At 35.4% G+C, this 17,569-nt stretch overlaps 5 protein-coding genes across 5 annotated transcripts; 4 read left to right on the forward strand and 1 right to left on the reverse strand.

Moving 5' to 3' along the window:
* Window positions 1-2,476: 2,476 nt before the first annotated feature.
* On the forward strand, window positions 2,477-5,608 carry LOC132790424 (protein late bloomer). Its single transcript, XM_060798938.1, has 5 exons — window positions 2,477-3,039; window positions 4,411-4,584; window positions 4,660-4,821; window positions 4,888-5,085; window positions 5,152-5,608. The coding sequence occupies exons 1-5, from the start codon at window positions 2,983-2,985 to the stop codon at window positions 5,221-5,223; spliced, it is 663 nt and encodes a 220-aa protein (XP_060654921.1). The 5' UTR covers window positions 2,477-2,982; the 3' UTR covers window positions 5,224-5,608.
* A 424-nt stretch (window positions 5,609-6,032) lies between these two features.
* Window positions 6,033-11,574, forward strand: LOC132790426 (tetraspanin-9). Its single transcript, XM_060798939.1, has 5 exons — window positions 6,033-6,564; window positions 10,284-10,448; window positions 10,515-10,691; window positions 10,760-10,933; window positions 11,000-11,574. Exons 1-5 carry the CDS (start codon window positions 6,505-6,507, stop codon window positions 11,078-11,080), a joined length of 657 nt encoding a protein of 218 aa, XP_060654922.1. The 5' UTR covers window positions 6,033-6,504; the 3' UTR covers window positions 11,081-11,574.
* Window positions 11,575-12,106: 532 nt separating this feature from the next.
* LOC132790423 (protein late bloomer) lies at window positions 12,107-13,728 on the forward strand. Its single transcript, XM_060798937.1, has 5 exons — window positions 12,107-12,449; window positions 12,582-12,770; window positions 12,829-12,996; window positions 13,058-13,255; window positions 13,321-13,728. The coding sequence occupies exons 1-5, from the start codon at window positions 12,390-12,392 to the stop codon at window positions 13,396-13,398; spliced, it is 693 nt and encodes a 230-aa protein (XP_060654920.1). The 5' UTR covers window positions 12,107-12,389; the 3' UTR covers window positions 13,399-13,728.
* A 320-nt stretch (window positions 13,729-14,048) lies between these two features.
* LOC132790455 (tetraspanin-9) lies at window positions 14,049-16,519 on the forward strand. The gene is made up of 5 exons (XM_060798984.1): window positions 14,049-14,448; window positions 15,079-15,119; window positions 15,183-15,321; window positions 15,394-15,756; window positions 16,280-16,519. The coding sequence occupies exons 1-5, from the start codon at window positions 14,389-14,391 to the stop codon at window positions 16,358-16,360; spliced, it is 684 nt and encodes a 227-aa protein (XP_060654967.1). The 5' UTR covers window positions 14,049-14,388; the 3' UTR covers window positions 16,361-16,519.
* Window positions 16,507-17,111, reverse strand: LOC132790459 (uncharacterized). Its single transcript, XM_060798989.1, has 3 exons — window positions 16,965-17,111; window positions 16,751-16,915; window positions 16,507-16,699 (listed from the first exon to the last, which is right to left on the reverse strand). Exons 1-3 carry the CDS (start codon window positions 17,076-17,078, stop codon window positions 16,535-16,537), a joined length of 444 nt encoding a protein of 147 aa, XP_060654972.1. The 5' UTR covers window positions 17,079-17,111; the 3' UTR covers window positions 16,507-16,534.
* Window positions 17,112-17,569: the final 458 nt, after the last annotated feature.

Genomic DNA, 17,569 nt, shown 5'->3' on the forward strand with positions numbered 1-17,569 from the left:
GCCGATGGCATGGCAACGTGCCACAGACGATTCATACTATGTACTATGTATTGTATGTATAGAGTAAATATTTTGTTTACCATGCGATTGACATGTGATAAGTCCGTTGTGGTTTCACTTGGGGTATGTACCACAAACACCAGAGCTGTTGATATTTCGCAGCAATTTTCTTGAACTTGACCCAGTCTGGGGCCAACTGAACTGCTCCACTGACTTTAATCCTTGTTTGTCATGCAGCCAACGTCAACTGTTTGCTTTTTCATGCCTTCACCCAGTAGAGACTACTAAAATGATGCATAAAATAAATAGACATAGCTGATTACTTAATTTATAAACTGAATGTTTTCGTATTAACTAAATTATCTTTAGTTTATTCAGCTGATGTGGAAAATAACTTTTTTTTTTTTTTGGCATTTGTTGTGTAAACGTTTGGGATTATAGACATATACGCAACTAAATAAAAATGTGTTCGTTTTGGAAAACTGCGGGCGTAGTTGCGTTTTATTTCTCCATAGTTTATAACTTTTTGCTACTTTTTGTAATTCTTACATTTGTGCTTCGGTGTTACGACGACTGCGATGTGGACGAGTTGCCTGAAGGTATATTTTAAAATTTCTTTATATATAAGTTTTTTGAAATCTATTGAGCATAGCGAAATAATCACTTTATGAGTCACCATTTTAAAGAACAAATTATAAAAATTGTGTATTTTACACATTATATGGGTAATTCCATGACGGAATTTGTCCCGTGCGAGACTCTTTACATTGAAAATGACATACACTGAAACAATTTTAAAAATAAGAAAAGGGTATTTTTATAGCTCTAGATAAGTGCTTTAATTAGAGCTAAGAATGGTTTTTGAATTTTCTTTCTGTTTTGTTTTTTTGTTCTGATAATTGCAAAAATTAAATTTATATATATTTATTTGTAAAACAGAACAAGTTCCTAAAATCAATCTTAGCTTTAAAGATAGTGCTTATCTAAAGCTTTAAGAATAAAATTCACTTATTTTTAAAATTGTTTCAGTTTATGTTATTTTCACTGCAGTGACTGTAAAAAAGTCTCGCACGGGACAAATTCCGTCATGGAATTACCCATATGTTATATTCAATTGAGAAACTTTTTATTGCCTTTGTTGGATAGTAAATGTACGGGACTCTCATATCATTTTAAAATACCTTTAATTTATATATCATAGGTGAGGCGATTGATAAGGACTGCTTTGAAGCGTATGCCTTATATACATTATATGTTCCATCCCTGGTTGCAGCTCCAATTTTTGTATTGTCTGATTTTCGTGTAAGTAGCAAAGCTGGGAAAGCTTTGTGCGATTTCTCATGGCCTTTTCTTTATATAGAATGTTATCAATTTGGAATGGTGGCTTCTGTTTCAAGCAATAATCACTTGTTGCAGTTGCCTCACTTTTATTTGTTACAATTCATTTTATACATTTTATAATATTATCTTCAATGGTCTTGGCATAGGTAAGTTTTCGTTGTATCTTTTATTCATATGATAAGTATTAAATCTTAAATAACTTTCAGCTGCACTTATAATTTCGTTTATAATCGTGACCAATCATCTCTTTAGAGTGAGGCGGACTCCAGCACCAGATGTCACTACAAATCCAGAATCAATACAATCGGAGGATGCCTAAGTTTTAATCAAAAAATATTAAAAGTTTTTATTCTGTAATTTATTTATACTCCCCACACAAAATTCTATATTATTTCCATATCGTACTAGGAATCACCTTATATTATTACGCCTTTGAATGAGAATTAATTATAGCTGTTGAATTTTTTGAGTCACTTAAAAAGCATATCAGAAGTTTATATTTTTAATATAACTTAGTTTTGAATGAAATTTTTAAATTTAATTTAAATCAAAATGATAAAAAATATTTATTACGTTTTTGGTTTATGTTTCAGAATAAACTATTATACACAAGATCCAAGTTTGGTATTCTTTCAACCTTTCTATTTTTATTTTTAATTTAAGCTTTGATTCTCTTATACTACAATATACATGATATTAACCTTATGAATAATAAGATTCATATTTCTAATACAATAGAGATATACATTTGTTACTATTTGCCATATATGTACATACAAATATTTTAAACACGATTTTAAACAATTATTAAATTTGTAATTGTCACCATTGTAAAATTTGCTTAATATAAAAATATCAGCACTTTGAATCCGACTTTATTCTAAGCTTGCTCGTGAGGAGCATTGAGCACAAAGCAAAGGTTACAACTGTTAACTTGGCGAACTCAACAAGTGCTTCAGTTTGTAAGCTCTCTCGCATGCTGTGCTTGCGTACGAGGTATGTGCAAAGCTGACGTCACAGCTGACAGGCCAACGAAAAGCTATAAAAGCTATAAAAGCTCGCATGCCGGCTGACTGGCTGGCTGGGTATGCACGCAACAGATAAGTGGGTTCGCTCAGTAAGCTATTGGTAGCGAGAGAGAGCTGTCGGGGACACTTTCAAATATAAAACAATCGTCGCGTGAAATTTATTTACATAAATACATATATATGTATCTAGTTCATCATAGAAACTATTGACGATCTTCTTAAATATTCTCATATATTACATATTCATATATATTATATATTTATATATATATATATATATATGAGGGGGCGCTAGGCAAAGTTCGTCATTAATTATAAATAAGATGTCGTCATAGATCGCGATATTGTGAATATTCGAAATAAAAAGTTGTTATGGTCAAACTTGTATTATAAGGTTGTCTCATGATCTCATGTCATCATCAAAATTGCTGAGAGTATTGCTCATGCTAAAGGTGAAGTGAGAGAGTTTCAAAACATAAAAACGCAGAAGAAACGGCGGGAAAAATAATACAAAAAACCAGTCTCTTTGATTGCTTCCAAAGCTAAGAGAAGTTGCTATCGAATAGCCGAATTTAAAGAATTTTATCATCTTGCTGGAATAATAAAGCTCAGCATGGCATCAACATCATCACTAAAAGTGCTTGCCTATGCACTGCATATACTGTGTACGGTGAGTCAAATAATTTTAATCTACAGACGCCCATCATTTCTTCCGTTTGTTTACAATGACAGTTGTGTTAATAACCTCAATTAGTCAGGCGGTATTGTTGAGGAATTGAAGGTGCACACTGAACACTAAGCACTTAAGGTCAATTTTCTCTTAGAATTGTTGCTTGTTTATTTATGAAAGAGAGTTACTACCATTCATAATTTCAAGATATTAGCAAGGCAATTAGAAGTTCATATCAGGATTTAAAATGTACGAAAGTACTTTGCTGATAACACTTAGAAATTGGTTACTCTTATATGTTTATCTACATGTATTATTCTGGAACTAGCAATGTGTTGCCATGAGCGATGAACTCTGCGGTTGGCACAATTAAAGAGAGAGCACTAGAAATTCATATGATTATTTTTCGTTCCTCGATTGTTAGTTTATTTAACAAAATTTTATTATAAGCCAATGGTGAGAATAGCCACATGTTAGTAAAGCCTCAATATGGCTTGCATGCGGTGTAAGGCCTTTCACCGCTTTTACGTGATTATTAATGATGAATAGATCTTGCACTTATCATGTGTCTGTTATTAAATTAAAATTTCCAGATGAAAACTTCTATATACATTTGTGGGGTATTCAATATTGGGAATTGAGTTCAATTAAATTGTTTTGCTCTACGTGACTCAAAATATGCGATGTCTATGTCCATTTCAATTAAAGACTTATTAGGAGAATATTTATAGAAAGATTGCAAAAAACAGATGGGTCACATACTTGCGATTGACGTGCTTGAACTAAGTAATGACTACTTTTCCAAGTCGTTTCTTATTTACTTATGATTAGGCTGTCGTTCGGTTGACAAACAATAATCAAACGACGCACCCAACAGAGACAATAAAAAAAGAATAGACACTGAATCAAAGAGAAAAATATGACCAAGAAGATTTATGTATATGTATTCTAAAAAAACATTAAAATAAACACATGGGAAATATATAATGTTTATATGTTTATAGCAAACTACAGAGAAGAAATCCAGAGATTTAAATCTCGCATCCCCATGAATGTCAATGTTAATTAACAGTGCGTATGATTTTGAGTCCCATTGTATTATATTCATACTCATTGAACAAAAAATTGAGACAGTAAATAAAGCCGCTTTTGTCTATCAAGTTCTTCTTCAACTGTTGCTTTTCTCGCCTATTTTTCGCTGCTGACGTCTTTCTCGTCGCCAGCCAGACTAGTCTCTAGGTCGCCAATGCGTACTTGCTCGGGTTGTTGGAGTAAGGTCAAAAACATTAAAGAGTAGGCGAAAGTTCTGTAGGAATAGGATAAAGTGATTCTCTAGTGTTGCGGAGTGTGATAATTATTGTTTATTTGCAGCTCCTGGCACTGGTTTTGATTGGCTTTAGCGCGTACGTGGTGATATCCTACGATCTCACCGACAAAAGTAAGTTTATTGCGGCATGTTATGCATTCGTTGGAGGAGCTGCTTTAATCCTCGTTCTCTGGGGCTATCTGGCTGCTTGGCGCGAGCATGTTTGCTGCACCGTGACCGTAAGTAGATGCAAGATGACATCAACTTTGAAATCGACTTGGAATTCAATTAATGATTCAACATTTGATTTGCAGTTTGCTGTACTTTTATTCCTCATCATTCTGGTTCAGACTTTAATCTTATACGTGGCTACTACAAAGGTGAACGATTCTGCGTCGGAGTTTGCTCATTCCTTGGAGGTCACCTGGGAACAGGAGCTCGATAGTCCTGGCGCCATGTCATTGTATGAGAATTGGGTGAGAAGAATACAAGAAGCCGGAATAATACTTACAACATAATGCAATTAATAAATTCATTCGCAGTTCCAATGCTGTGGTCGAGGAAGCCCTCAGGATTATGTTGTTAACGAACGTCTACCGCCAGCATCGTGTTTCAGGAACCATGACCAGGAAAATCCCGATAATCTCATCCATAAAGGTTGCCGCATCGAGTTTGAAAACTATTGGGTGCATCTTCTGCACATTTTCAACATCATTGGCTGGGTGCTCGTTGCAGTTGAGGTGAGCTCCTTAAAAATATTAATTAACTTAAAAATTACATATAACCCTTTGTGTCTTCTTTTATAGGTGTTACTGATTTTTGTCTCCTGCAGTCTGTGCAACAGTATTCGGAATGTTAGTCGACGCACTTATTTTTAAGGAGATGTTTGCTCTAAAATGGCATTTCTATGATTTAAATGGCTCCAATTACCTTACTCAATGACGATTATTACTATATTATTATTTTTTTATACGAAATTTAAAGAAACTTACGAGTTTAATTAAAAAAATATACCTCTGTGTTAATATGCTTTAGAGTATAATCAACTGTTACAATCTCTCTCATTTTTCGACTTGCATTACAATATATGACTCTGATATGTTTGCTTTTCGATGTTGTAAGGGTATTGTTGCATTGTGAGCATTTTTAAAACAGACAAACTTAGTTTTTAGTACTGTGAACTAACTTATTATGAATTTAATTTATAAAAAATACACATGTTGTCAATTGAATGTAAAGCGCAATTTAAATTTTAGATTATGTTGGGAAATTGTGTTAATGATATTAGTTGCCTATATTATTTTGTCACTCAAAAAGTAAAGAAAATTCAAGTTTCTATAAAATTTTAATGTTAAATTCGATATTTTGCTTAAAGATATTTAAGAGTTTAAGATAAAAAACTCACTTTCACTGAACTATGAGGTCATTGCTTCGAAATGTGGGGATTCAAACAATAATATTATATTAATCTCTTGCCAAGTTAACCTAATTGTATATACAATTACATTCTTCCCATGAATCATCCGCTTACAACATGAGAGTGAGAAATAGAAGAATATTCTATTCTTCTCTTTTGCAAAAATATCGATGTGAGTGCGCTAAAAAGTATGTAAACTATTATAAAAATAGCGCGGCACAATAGTTGTTGTCGTTTTGGCTGTTCATTTTAATCTATACGTACTCCACGTACTCTTCGTACTAGCTGCAACGCAATGGAATCGAAACACTACGAACCCCTTTGAGCGACGCTCATGCATAGCGGCGGCAACCGCACGCGCGAGTTTCTGTTTAATTTCAGCTCGTTCCGACCGGCCGTTTCGATTTCAAAAAGTTGTGTGTTGGTTTTTGCTAAAAGTTTTCGCTATCAACAAATCAGTTAACATTCGTGCGCGAACATGACGGTTTGGTTTCCAGAGCGACCGTTAAACTAAATATTTTGAATTTCAAACAAGTGTTCTATTGTGGCCCGTGCGGTGCCAATGCGTTGCCAAGAGCTTCGGGAAAACTAAGTGCACAAGGCAGTGAAAACAATACAAAATCGAAAAGAAAGAACTAAGCACAGTTCTTCTCAGTATCGCGTCGGAAAGATACGTGACTAAAAATAGTTGTTAGTTAAGAGTGCATTTTGGCAAAGCAAAAATTTACAGAGCAACAGCAACATGGCGTGTTCCACAAAGCTACTGAAAGTGTTTGCACTGATATGCGACATAATATATGCGGTAAGTCTTCGAATAATGTGATTATGATTATGAAATTTATTGACGGTAACCTGAGAGGAGCCAACGACAACAATAGGCAATGGGATTAGTTGTGCTTTGTTGGCGGAAGTCGCGTATGTAAATTAAGTCTCTTACATTTGGCCACAAGTGTTGCCAAGTCTTGTAAATGCTATTAAAACTTATAATTATAATAGCATTAAAAGATATAATTACAGATGGAAAGACTAGTTTCATTAGTTGCGAAGTTCATTCACAACTACAAAAGTTTTCTAACCCCAACTAAAGTCCAACTAATTGAAGGTCTAGACTCTAGAGTGATACTAACGACAGAAGCTGTTTACAAATCAACGAAACACTCATCAAAATGGTCGAACATTATCTTTTTAGGTGCTTCCAATTTTTAAGTTGTTCAAAGTATTATTCACACTCTTCTTTATCAGCAGGTTAGCGCTTTGATGTTCAACAAATGGGGAAAACATCGGCAATTGTTTATGTGATACAAGTATATAAAACAAACCTTGACTTATCAACATCGTATAAATATTTATTGTTGAGCAATTAATGCGGCTGAGCATTGAATCCGATAGGAGTATCCAATGGATATGGACATCCAGATAGTCTTTCAGTTTGATTGAATAGCTAAATGCTTTCGGCAGCATTTCAATTACATTTGAAGGTTTTCATTCAGTTTTAGTGCTCAGTATCGTTTAAAAAAAAATGAAAATACTCTACGTTATTCTTATGTTAATTGGCTAATCGCACTGCTGACTCGAACTGGGCGCAGCTCATCAAATTTAGGCATAACATTTAAAACAAATGTTCAAGTTCAGTTTTTATGTGCACGAACAGATCAAGTTGAGAATTCATACGAATATAGTATATATATGTATATATTGATTTCGATACGGATTCTTTCGAAATGTTGTTCGGGCTTGTTTTTTTTATATTATTTTTATAATGTTTGCCATCTTTCCAAATATTAAACCATATGCCCGAAGAACTCATTTAATTTATTGTTTTTTGTTTTAATTTATTTTAAAATAAAAACAAAAACAGGAGAAAAATTTGCTTATGCGTGCAGCGGCAAAAATAACATTATAAAACTTGGTCACCCACGCCACAAAACTTGGCCCTGAGCAAAAGGCGGTCATAGCTTCTAGCCAAATACACACATAGAATTTTTAGTTTATTTTACTTTTTGCGCCAACAATTTTTGTGTATTTTGTTTTCGTTTTGTTGTTTTTGTTCTTATTCCCATTTTCATTTTCTCAACTAAAATTTGTTGATGTCATTTTCAGACGCGCAGACATTACAAAATTGAAAATATAAATATTTTTCGGCAATAACCTTAAAGCACACAAAAAAGCAAAAAATGTGGAAATGTGGAACACTGAGAATGCGAAAAGGAAATGTCGAAAAGAAACGCGCACACAACGTGGCGTATGCGCAATTTTCCGCATTGGTTCCATGCGAGTAAACTTTGATTTACTGATGAGCAAGCAGTTCACTCTGTGCTTAAAAATTACTTCATTTGGTGCGGCCGCGTGTTTTTAATTAAATGCCAGTTGTGCCTATGGGCCTACCATGCATTTGAGGTAGGGCACAACCTTTTTTTAAGTTTATTGTTTTTGTAGTTTTCCCAAGCACCAACAACAACATGTACATGGGCATTTATGTTGTCAAGTTGTCGCTGTCGGAGTTTTGTAAACCCACATAAATCTCGGCAAACGTTTAGCTCAGCTCCGCTCCGCTCCGCATTCAGTGACAGCCGTGTAGTTATTCTAGTTTCCATTTACCACATGCTGTTCGCATTCCTCTCTTTGAAGCGTCAATCGGGGATCAGAAACTCGCCCAAGCCTAATCAGTTGTCTATTTGTCTCTTATCATCGAGTGCAAAGTATGTGCAAATATGTATTTGCTACTTGCCTCTGGCCTTGCCTTTAATTGCATTTAATTGCTTGTCTACTGGACAAATTAGAGCGAATCATATATGCATAATACTATATACTATCTGGTTTATATTACTTGTATCTTTTCGCTGTTGCCGCGGCACATTTGGCACTTTTAACTCGTTATCGTGAAGCAGCCAAGTGATAATTGCTAAAAGTATCACATGTGACATTATGTGAGTTATCTAATGTTTGTTTATGATTTTGCGAATGAATTGTTAAGTAAGTTAAGTGCTGACTAACTACGAGTGCTCTGTGCCCCATGAAGCATGGCGTGTACTTAGATTCATTGTCATTGTCACTTTGATTCGATGGGTTATGCTCGGTTTGTCGGCTACTTGAACTCTGAAGTTGTTGGCTCAACATACTTTGCTATCATGACTCGTCTCCAAAAGTAATGTAAAAATTGGGTGCCATGTGTAATAAATTACAATTAAATAGTGTAGTTTATTCAAAGTAATGCCAGATGCCACAGTTCTAAGACAGACAAGTGTTGAGTTGTTTGTTATCTGCAGAGCGCGTTGTAAACACTTTATCAGACTCTAATTTATGGCTTTGTCTAGGCTGCTAATGATTTGTCAACATAAACTAGCATACAAATAGGGCGCTTAACCACATAAAATAACTCTATTAATGTTTTATAGCCAACAAATGCAAATACTTTTACTTACATTACCATATCTAAAAGTGTTTTTAATTTGTATGTACAACGTTAACGGCTGGCTATTAAATTTGTCTGTACTAGCCACTCGATCATTTGCATAATTGTAATTTAAGAGAGCGAGAGAGAAAGAGCGAGGGAGACATCAGCTAATTTATTAATCGTCGACCTTAATTCAATTACACTTGAGAGCCTTAAAAGGCGGAGCTAAGTAAAGATAAACTTTGTCGACATCGAAACCAGTTATGGTCATGAATTACAGTAAATGCCAAATGCGTTTGGGCTAGACAAACCCAAAAATACAAAAACAAAAAAAAGAATGGAAAGACAAATCGAGAAAAATAAACATGAGCATGATAAATCGCACAAATCAGTCATAATTACCTCTTGCTTAGGAAAATCTGAAAGCCGATGAGGCGGCTACTTAACGTGACATCGATTTGTGCGGAAGTTTGCCATGGCTCAAAGTGACAACACGTCGCGACTGGTTTCAAACAATTTATAATTTACAATTGTTGTTCACAATTGAGCTGCCAACAGGTTGGCAAGCAAACAATGTTTGCAGGTGAAAAAAAATCAGTGTTAATATAATTGTTGCGCATTTATTCAACTATTTTGCATGTATATGCTGATTGCACGATTGCTCGGAAAAACTATTGTATATACTTGCCAAATTCGCAGTTGTTTACATTTGCGAACATTTTGCTCGCTCTGTGAGCAACCCAAATGATTCATTGTTTAAATTATAATTGCAATTGCATTTGGCTAACGGCGCATGCAACTAATTTGAGCTAATTGTGCAGGCAAAGCGAAAAGTAGTGAAAGGGAAAGGCTGTGCGAAAAACGCGCGACAACATTGCGTATGAGTGATGTCAGCTAAGAGAACAAATTGTGCGAAGGCCAACTTGTTGAATGTGGTGGCATGGCAGCTGAATCAACTACAAAATATTTGCCTAGCACACAATTTTGGCAACAACTTGTAAATCGTATTTGCATATTACGCATACGCACTGTCTGTCTGTCAATAAAGCCGCCAATTGAAATTCGCGACACATTTGAAGGTCATAATACGTAATTGAATTTTAATTTCTTCTTACACCCTTTTTCAGCTACTTGGCATCGCTGTCGTTTTGGTTGGTCTGCACATCATAATCCAATTTGAAGTTTTTCAATCTGCCGGTTTCATCACCATTGCCATTGGCATCGTCCTGCTGCTAACTGCGATCTTTGGTGTTTTGGGCGCATCGCGCGAGAGCAGTCGCATGGTCAAATCGGTAAGCATAAAGTAATGAGATTGCTGTCAATCAACTATTATTGATTTTTGTTTATTTTCTCCATAGTTTACGGTAATTTTGATTGTGCTGATCGTGCTGCAAGTGCTGACGGTGGGCTTCCTTTTGATATTCCGTGAATCGCTGCTTATCTCAGTGGATAGAAGGTTCGATGAAATCTGGCATGATCAGCCTTTGCCAGTCAAGCCAGCTAATTCCAGCCAAATTTCGAGCATAGAGACTTGGGTAAGAGTATCGATTGATATCGAGTGATATTTCACATAATTATTGTTTGTTTTTTCTTCATTATTTAGCTCGAGTGTTGTGGCAATGCTGGCTACCAGGATTATCTGTTGCAGCCGAAGAGCTGCTACAATCCCGATTCGGGTAAAATGAATCTTGAAGGTTGTCGGCAAAAATTCTTGGACTTCATTGCAGACAGATGGGTAGATTCCAATATATTCGCGCTGGCGGTTGTGGGCGTTGAGGTAATTAATTAATTAACTTTATTATTTTTTAATGTATAAATTAATATATTTTTTATTATTTCTCAGATAATTTGTGCACTGCTCGCCTATGTGCTGGCCAATAGCATTGTGAATCGCTGGAGACGCTCGAAGTACTTTCCAAAATAAGTTCAGCAATAATTTGGAGCACTCTTCATAAGGCGCGCATACTCTAAAGAAAGGCCAAAGAATTCTCAATACTGTGCAAATACTTACAAATAATCTAATACTACTACGAAGCACAACAAATATGTTTTTGCGGCAATTGCTAGTCTACCTCATGTTCATCCATCGACAAAATCAAACAGCACAACTGATAAACTGATAAAAATCACTAAAAATAAAACTAATTTCGATTCCGATTCTGCAGTCAGCGAAGAGAGCTCAACGAAAGGTGCCAAAACCAAAAACAAAAACAAAAACAATAGCAGTGTTCAAGCCGATTTCGATGTCTTATTTCTTACGTATTTATATGCATGTATTTATTTTTGATAAGATTTGTCACAAAGTGTTCACACAGTGCCTACCATAAGTAACTGTGTGTGTGTGAATGTTTTATTTTTTGTATGGTCAATGCAATTTGTAACATTTCGAGCAATAAAGCACAACTATGTAGAATTGTACTTATTAATTACAATAAATTCCTAATAAATCATACTGATTTAAGTGCTTATTAGAATTGACTTCGACGGGGAAAACATACCAAGATGTCAGCTTAGTTTAATATTTATGGGAAGAGACGTTGGCCACCCGTTGGCTGCATTGAAGGGCAATTTCAATGCTAAATAGCCACAGAATTTGTGGTTCTAAGATCAAATTTGTTTGTTGACATCATTGTTTCTGTTTCGGTGTTGACCAAATTGTGTCTGAGTTTGCCTCTCTCGTTCTTTCATCTTTGGCAGCCCGCAGTTTCCGTTCTTTGGCATGCATACGAGTATCTAAAATACACACATTATAGATGAATCTTTCTATCTGTATCTGTATCTGTATCTGTCTCCACATGTGTGCTCTGCTTTTCCGCGTGGGCGCCATACGCTAATTTTTGATTCTTTGTGTGCTGAGTTTTTCTTTGATATTGACTTTATGTATATGACTAGACAACGGACTACTCTCTGAGGCATTTGTATATTTTTTTTTGGCTATTGCATTGGCGACAACAAGAACTGTGGGTTAATCGTACAACTGACGGCGAAGCGTCGCAACAAGATGCGGCCAAACAAAATCAGATTATGATGAGTCGGTGCCGAGTATTTGCCGTGCGACCATTGCCGATGCCTCAAGGTGTGCCATAACCGAAAAAACGTATTGAAAAGCAAACATTGTTTTGGTGCGAAACGATTAACGCAAACTAATTAAAAGTGTCATCAGTGTGCGTGAGGGTCTCTTTTTTATTTTGGTGTTTTGTGTATCATGTTGTATAGTGTAATCTAAGCGAAAAATGTACTGCACAACGCGACTGCTGAGATACGTTCTATGTGTCATCAATTTGATCTACGCTGTAAGTTTTGACGATTCTCCCAAAAATACACGATTACGTCGCTTGTTGTTTTATGTCTGTGTGTGTATGTGTGTGTGACATTGACGTAAGAATTTCAAAACAAAATTTGAAATCCATTTCCAAATCTTATAGCTTAATGGCTGTCTGCTCATCTGGTATGGCACCTGGCTGCTGGACACCATTGTGGAGCAGCCAAATCCAATCGATGAGGGCGAGAGAATGGCAGCCATACTCTGTATTCTTCTTGGCTCCGTCATCATTTTGTCCAGCATTTTTGGCACTGTTGCTTTGGCCAAGGAGTGCAAGAAAATGCTCATAAGTGTGAGTTCAAATGCAAATTCGAATTTCGCACACAAAACTAATCCTAATTTAACTGCAGTATGCAGTTCTTTTGTTGCTTCTTTTGGTCATACAATTCATCATGTTCAGCATCAGCTTTTCAGCCAGCAGAGATGCATTGCCAGAGAGCCTGCGTCAGGGCTTCGACGAGCTTTGGGATACACACTCGATGCGAAGCAACAGCACACTGAACATCTACGAGGAGTGGGTGAGTTCATTGAAAGGGTTTCATTTCTATTAGCAATCAATCAACAATTGTATTTGTATAGCTTCATTGCTGCGGTCGAAATAGCGCCGAGGATTACATCATGCTGGACAGAGAATATCCTCCGAGTTGTTGCTTGCAACAGGATTGCACAAATCCGCAAAATCTCTTTATGGATGGCTGTGAAAACAAGTTCAAGCATTATGTGAGCATAAAGACAGCCAATTTCCATACACTCAGCTGGCTGTTAATAATCATTGAGGTAAGCAAAAATACTTAAAAACGAATTAACTAATTTGAGTTTTAATTATCAATTGTTCTTTGCAGTTTGTTGGCTCTGTAGCTACCTGTTATTTGGTGGATAGCATACGAAATCATCGCGATCGCGTGCGATTTTATAATTAATGGAAATTAATATTTAATTGTTGACACTGTATCCTGTATTATTATTATATTCTTACTTCTATGTTTAGTTAGTTTTTTTTGTGATTGTACATTTTTAAATAGTTAACGAAATATTTTACTATTTTACTACATTGCATTCATTGATAAAAATATCAATGCCAGCGCACGGCATTCAATAAAAGGAAAAAAATCACGTTGCGGCGTTGTAAAATGACTCCTACGCAACATTGCAATAACAACAAACTATAAAATAAACCTGTTGGTATTGACTAATTTGCTGTAGACTGCAAGATAAATATAATAAATACAGCGAGAAATATCTGAAAACGAGTAGGATTGAGACTTTTTTTTTGGGATGGAAACAATAACAAGCCGAAACGAGAATGCCAACAAATAAAATAGAAAAACAAAAAACACACACTCTTGTATACGCTTTTGCTCAGTGAGATACTGAGATGGGGGAGCGCCTTCGCCTTTTTCCCAATAAGAGGCAGCGATGTGGGCGGTTCAACGCTCTCGATTTTCTCGATGTTATACATAGATCGTTAGATGAGATGAAAAACACAGTGAGTGTGTCTGTGTGAGGCTAGAATCTTGTTGTAGTGCTACAAAGCAACGCGCGTTTTTCTGAAAACACACACAAAAATACTGGCTGGCAGTTTCAGTTGATTCACGCCACTGAAAGACAGCGGTCAGCAAACAAGTCAGCAGAGAGACAGAGATACAAAAGTATCTGACGGATACGGCGTAGTCGCAGTCCAAAACTGGCTATTGCCATATACGTAACACCTATTTAATGCATTCAGCTCATTTTCGCTGATTTAAATAGCAAAACCACAAAACACACGCCAAGCAGTTAGTCTGTTTGCTCGTCGAATCGGAGAGACAGCTGCTGTGTTGTGTCTCTTACATTATTGTCGCAGTTTCGTTTGTTGCATTGCCACAGCAACATCAACAGCAGACGAGCAAAATAAGAGAGAAGAACGCAAGATGGGTCTGTCGGACACTACTGTGAAGCATCTGCTGCTTTTACTCAACTTTGTGTATGCGGTGAGTCAAAGTAACTGCACTGAGAGAAACAGCAAGTACTTTCGTAGTTGAATTAAGAATTTGCGCTGTTGAAACAAAAAAATTCCTGATCCAAAAACGAACTTTTATAGTTAAGAACTTTCTTGAATTGCGCAGAATCTTAAGAGCGTTTTAGAATTATCTCAAGAACGATATGTTCTTGAATTAATAACATTTAGATTGAAATTATGCATAAAAAAAAATTTTCTGAATTCGATAATACTTTATATTTTTGTTTTTTATTTAACAATTACTATTTGTAAATATTTGTACATATTTATATCTAGTTACGCACTTTTTTTTAATCCTATTACATATATATTATTTCAAGTTTTCGGACACAAACTAAACTTTGAACCTATCTATAGTATAATTTTAAATGAGCAATTCTGATTAAAGTTTTCGTTTTGAAATTAATAACGAACGATTAAACTTTAAATAACGATTAATTTAAGATAATTTAAGAGTGATTTCTTTTAAAAAAAATTCTGAGTGAAATAATGGAAATTCATTGAAAAAATTTCACCGATTTTTCCTGAGTGTATTGCTATTTCTATAATCTACTGTAATACGCACACCTGTGTGTTTTGATTTGCTATTTTCTTTTTGCAGGTGCTTGGATTGGCTCTTGTTGCTTTCGGCATATATTTTCTGTAAGTGAATGTGGATAATCCTCTATAATACCTAATAACTAACTAAGCCGTTTAACTTTTAAGCGCATATGTGACGTATTCAGTCAGCATCGGAGAGAATGTGGCTGGCGGTCTGATAATCGGATTGGGTGTCGTCATAGTGATCATTGCGGTCTTTGGCTGTTTGGCCGCCATACACGAGGCGCCAAGGCGACTGTTGATTGTGAGTGAATAACATATAACCAAATAATGATATAACCCGAAAGTAAACAAATCTATTCACTTTTTCCTGTAGTATGTGGTGGCAATTGTGGTGCTCATACTCATACAGCTGATGTTCCTCAGCATGATATCGCATGGCACCAAGGATGGGCTCTCTGGCAGCATCAACGAAGGCTTTGAGAAGTTGTGGGATGCTGAGCGCAATGAAACTGGCGCCTTGCAATACTATGAGACCTGGCTGCACTGCTGTGGCGTCAACAATGCCGAGGACTATGCGGTCATACATCATGCTGTGCCCAAGAGTTGTTGCATTGACCTCAAGTGCGTCGACAGTTCCAGCATCTACAAAGTTGGTTGCAAGTCGCAGTTCGTGGAGTACTTAGATGACAGGCTTTTGGTTTTCAAGATCGTCTGTTGGCTGTTGGTTCTGAGCGAGGTAAGTGGGGGTATATTTTTAATTTAAAGTATATATTTTTAAAGTATATATATTCTTGATAAGCATTACCAGTAGAGACGGTTTAGTCATATCCGTCTGTCTGTCTCTCCGTCCTTATGAAGATCTAGATCTCAGAGTCTATAAGGACTATAAGGACATAGCACTTGCTATGTTTGCACGCATATCAAATTTGATTCAAATTTTTGCCACTCCCCCGTATATAACAATTTTTGATCAGATAAAAATAGTAGAAGTTATTTCCGAAATACATTTGTATGGAAGAAAAGCTGACAATCTGGTATGTTTATTATTCTATTGTATATTTTGAATGCAGTACTATATCAATACAGTAAATATTCGGTATATTTTGCCATTTTGTGATATATTAATTTGGTATATTTTAACAATAGTACCGCCCTGTTTGTTCGTATGCAAAATTGGTAGCGGGTATCTCACAGTCGAGCACACTCACTAGCTTTCTTACTTGTTTGCAATTGCGGCTAATCTCTATATGATTTCACAGGCTGTTGGCGCCTTCTTTGGCTGGCTGCTCTTAACTGGACTGAAGAACCAAGATCGGCGCAATAATGCCGGCTGGATGTAAATTAATTTAACACTAGAATTTAAGTATTATTTATATTAAAATACACTAATATTTAATTGTTTTATAATTAAACCATATAGTACATTGAAACATTGTTATTAATATACAAATATTAAATACGGCAATAGATCGCTCAATAATATATCGATGTTAAAATATTTATACACCCTGAAATTAGACCTTCAAAACCTCAAAGTATATTTTTGCCCGAACACGCGATATATTTTTCCACGACCATTCAGCGTTCAGCGCATAAAGACCTTTGCCAAAGGGAAGTCCACGAATTTTTTTAGATATGTCCGTATTCATCAGATTATCAATAAATATGTACTTCTCATCCTGAAATTTGAAATATTAATTTTCAATCTAATGTGTGAAACTATTTCATACCTTATAAGGACAACTGTGATTAATGTTTGTGTGGCCTTCGAGAAGGGAAAAAACGAGCTTGGCAATGGCATTGTAATTTGATTTCCAAAAACGACACATGTCGATATCAATGCCGTAGAGAAATGGTTTCCAACCATTGCTTCGAATCATTAATTGCAAGTGAAACTGCTGAGAATTAAAAAAAAGTTGGAACCAAAAGTATCTTAATACTTACGCCAATATCCTTTATGATCGGTTTTCTGAGAGCGTAACGTAAGCTCATATAGTTTTTCAGTTCATTTACATGGCCTATGTAACAATACTCGATGGTACTTATAGTTGTATCCATAGTTTCGCAGGTAATATTGGTAAAATTTATTAATTTAAGCTAAGCAAGGAGAAATAATAAAATATTTGTATAAAGCGAAGAAAAATAAAAGTACAGGTAATTTTGGTTTTTTCTACTAAAACAGATTAACTTGGCGATAAAAAATATATAATACGAGTTGCAATTATTGGTTACTGAAGTTAGTGAAGTAAGTAATTGCGAATAAATTTATCACTTAATTACCAATAACAGAATATAGAGTGTTACATGTTCATAATAAGGAATAAGAAATAAGGAAGGAATATGGAATAATAATAAGAAATATAAGAACGAATTTGTGCGGCAAAAAATATATAATTTCTAAATTATATATGTATGTACTTACATTTGCATAGTTTATATTTAACAAGCACATAATTTGTAGCAGCCAAGTCAATTGCATCTTGTCACCTTGTTCCACACAGAACGAATAAATTATAAATTGTCATGTTGAATAATTGTAGTATCTTCGA

Source organism: Drosophila nasuta, chromosome 3, assembly GCF_023558535.2.
Source record: "Drosophila nasuta strain 15112-1781.00 chromosome 3, ASM2355853v1, whole genome shotgun sequence".
Classification (NCBI taxonomy): Eukaryota; Metazoa; Arthropoda; class Insecta; order Diptera; family Drosophilidae; genus Drosophila; species Drosophila nasuta.

Bases quoted from the DNA above. Each gene is read 5' to 3' on its own strand.
- LOC132790424 (XM_060798938.1), top strand. From the start codon at position 2,983: ATGGCATCAACATCATCACTAAAAGTGCTTGCCTATGCACTGCATATA. The intron at 4,585-4,659 runs GTAAGTAGATGC...TTTGATTTGCAG, and splicing joins ATGTTTGCTGCACCGTGACC to TTTGCTGTACTTTTATTCCT. The intron at 4,822-4,887 runs GTGAGAAGAATA...ATTCATTCGCAG, and splicing joins TGTCATTGTATGAGAATTGG to TTCCAATGCTGTGGTCGAGG.
- LOC132790426 (XM_060798939.1), top strand. From the start codon at position 6,505: ATGGCGTGTTCCACAAAGCTACTGAAAGTGTTTGCACTGATATGCGAC. The intron at 10,449-10,514 runs GTAAGCATAAAG...TTTTCTCCATAG, and splicing joins GCAGTCGCATGGTCAAATCG to TTTACGGTAATTTTGATTGT. The intron at 10,692-10,759 runs GTAAGAGTATCG...TTCATTATTTAG, and splicing joins TTTCGAGCATAGAGACTTGG to CTCGAGTGTTGTGGCAATGC.
- LOC132790423 (XM_060798937.1), top strand. From the start codon at position 12,390: ATGTACTGCACAACGCGACTGCTGAGATACGTTCTATGTGTCATCAAT. The intron at 12,450-12,581 runs GTAAGTTTTGAC...CAAATCTTATAG, and splicing joins TCATCAATTTGATCTACGCT to CTTAATGGCTGTCTGCTCAT. The intron at 12,771-12,828 runs GTGAGTTCAAAT...ATTTAACTGCAG, and splicing joins GCAAGAAAATGCTCATAAGT to TATGCAGTTCTTTTGTTGCT.
- LOC132790455 (XM_060798984.1), top strand. From the start codon at position 14,389: ATGGGTCTGTCGGACACTACTGTGAAGCATCTGCTGCTTTTACTCAAC. The intron at 15,120-15,182 runs GTAAGTGAATGT...TTAACTTTTAAG, and splicing joins GCTTTCGGCATATATTTTCT to CGCATATGTGACGTATTCAG. The intron at 15,757-16,279 runs GTAAGTGGGGGT...ATGATTTCACAG, and splicing joins GGCTGTTGGTTCTGAGCGAG to GCTGTTGGCGCCTTCTTTGG.
- LOC132790459 (XM_060798989.1), bottom strand. From the start codon at position 17,078: ATGGATACAACTATAAGTACCATCGAGTATTGTTACATAGGCCATGTA. The intron at 16,916-16,964 runs GTAAGTATTAAG...AATTCTCAGCAG, and splicing joins CGATCATAAAGGATATTGGC to TTTCACTTGCAATTAATGAT. The intron at 16,700-16,750 runs GTATGAAATAGT...TTCAAATTTCAG, and splicing joins ATCACAGTTGTCCTTATAAG to GATGAGAAGTACATATTTAT.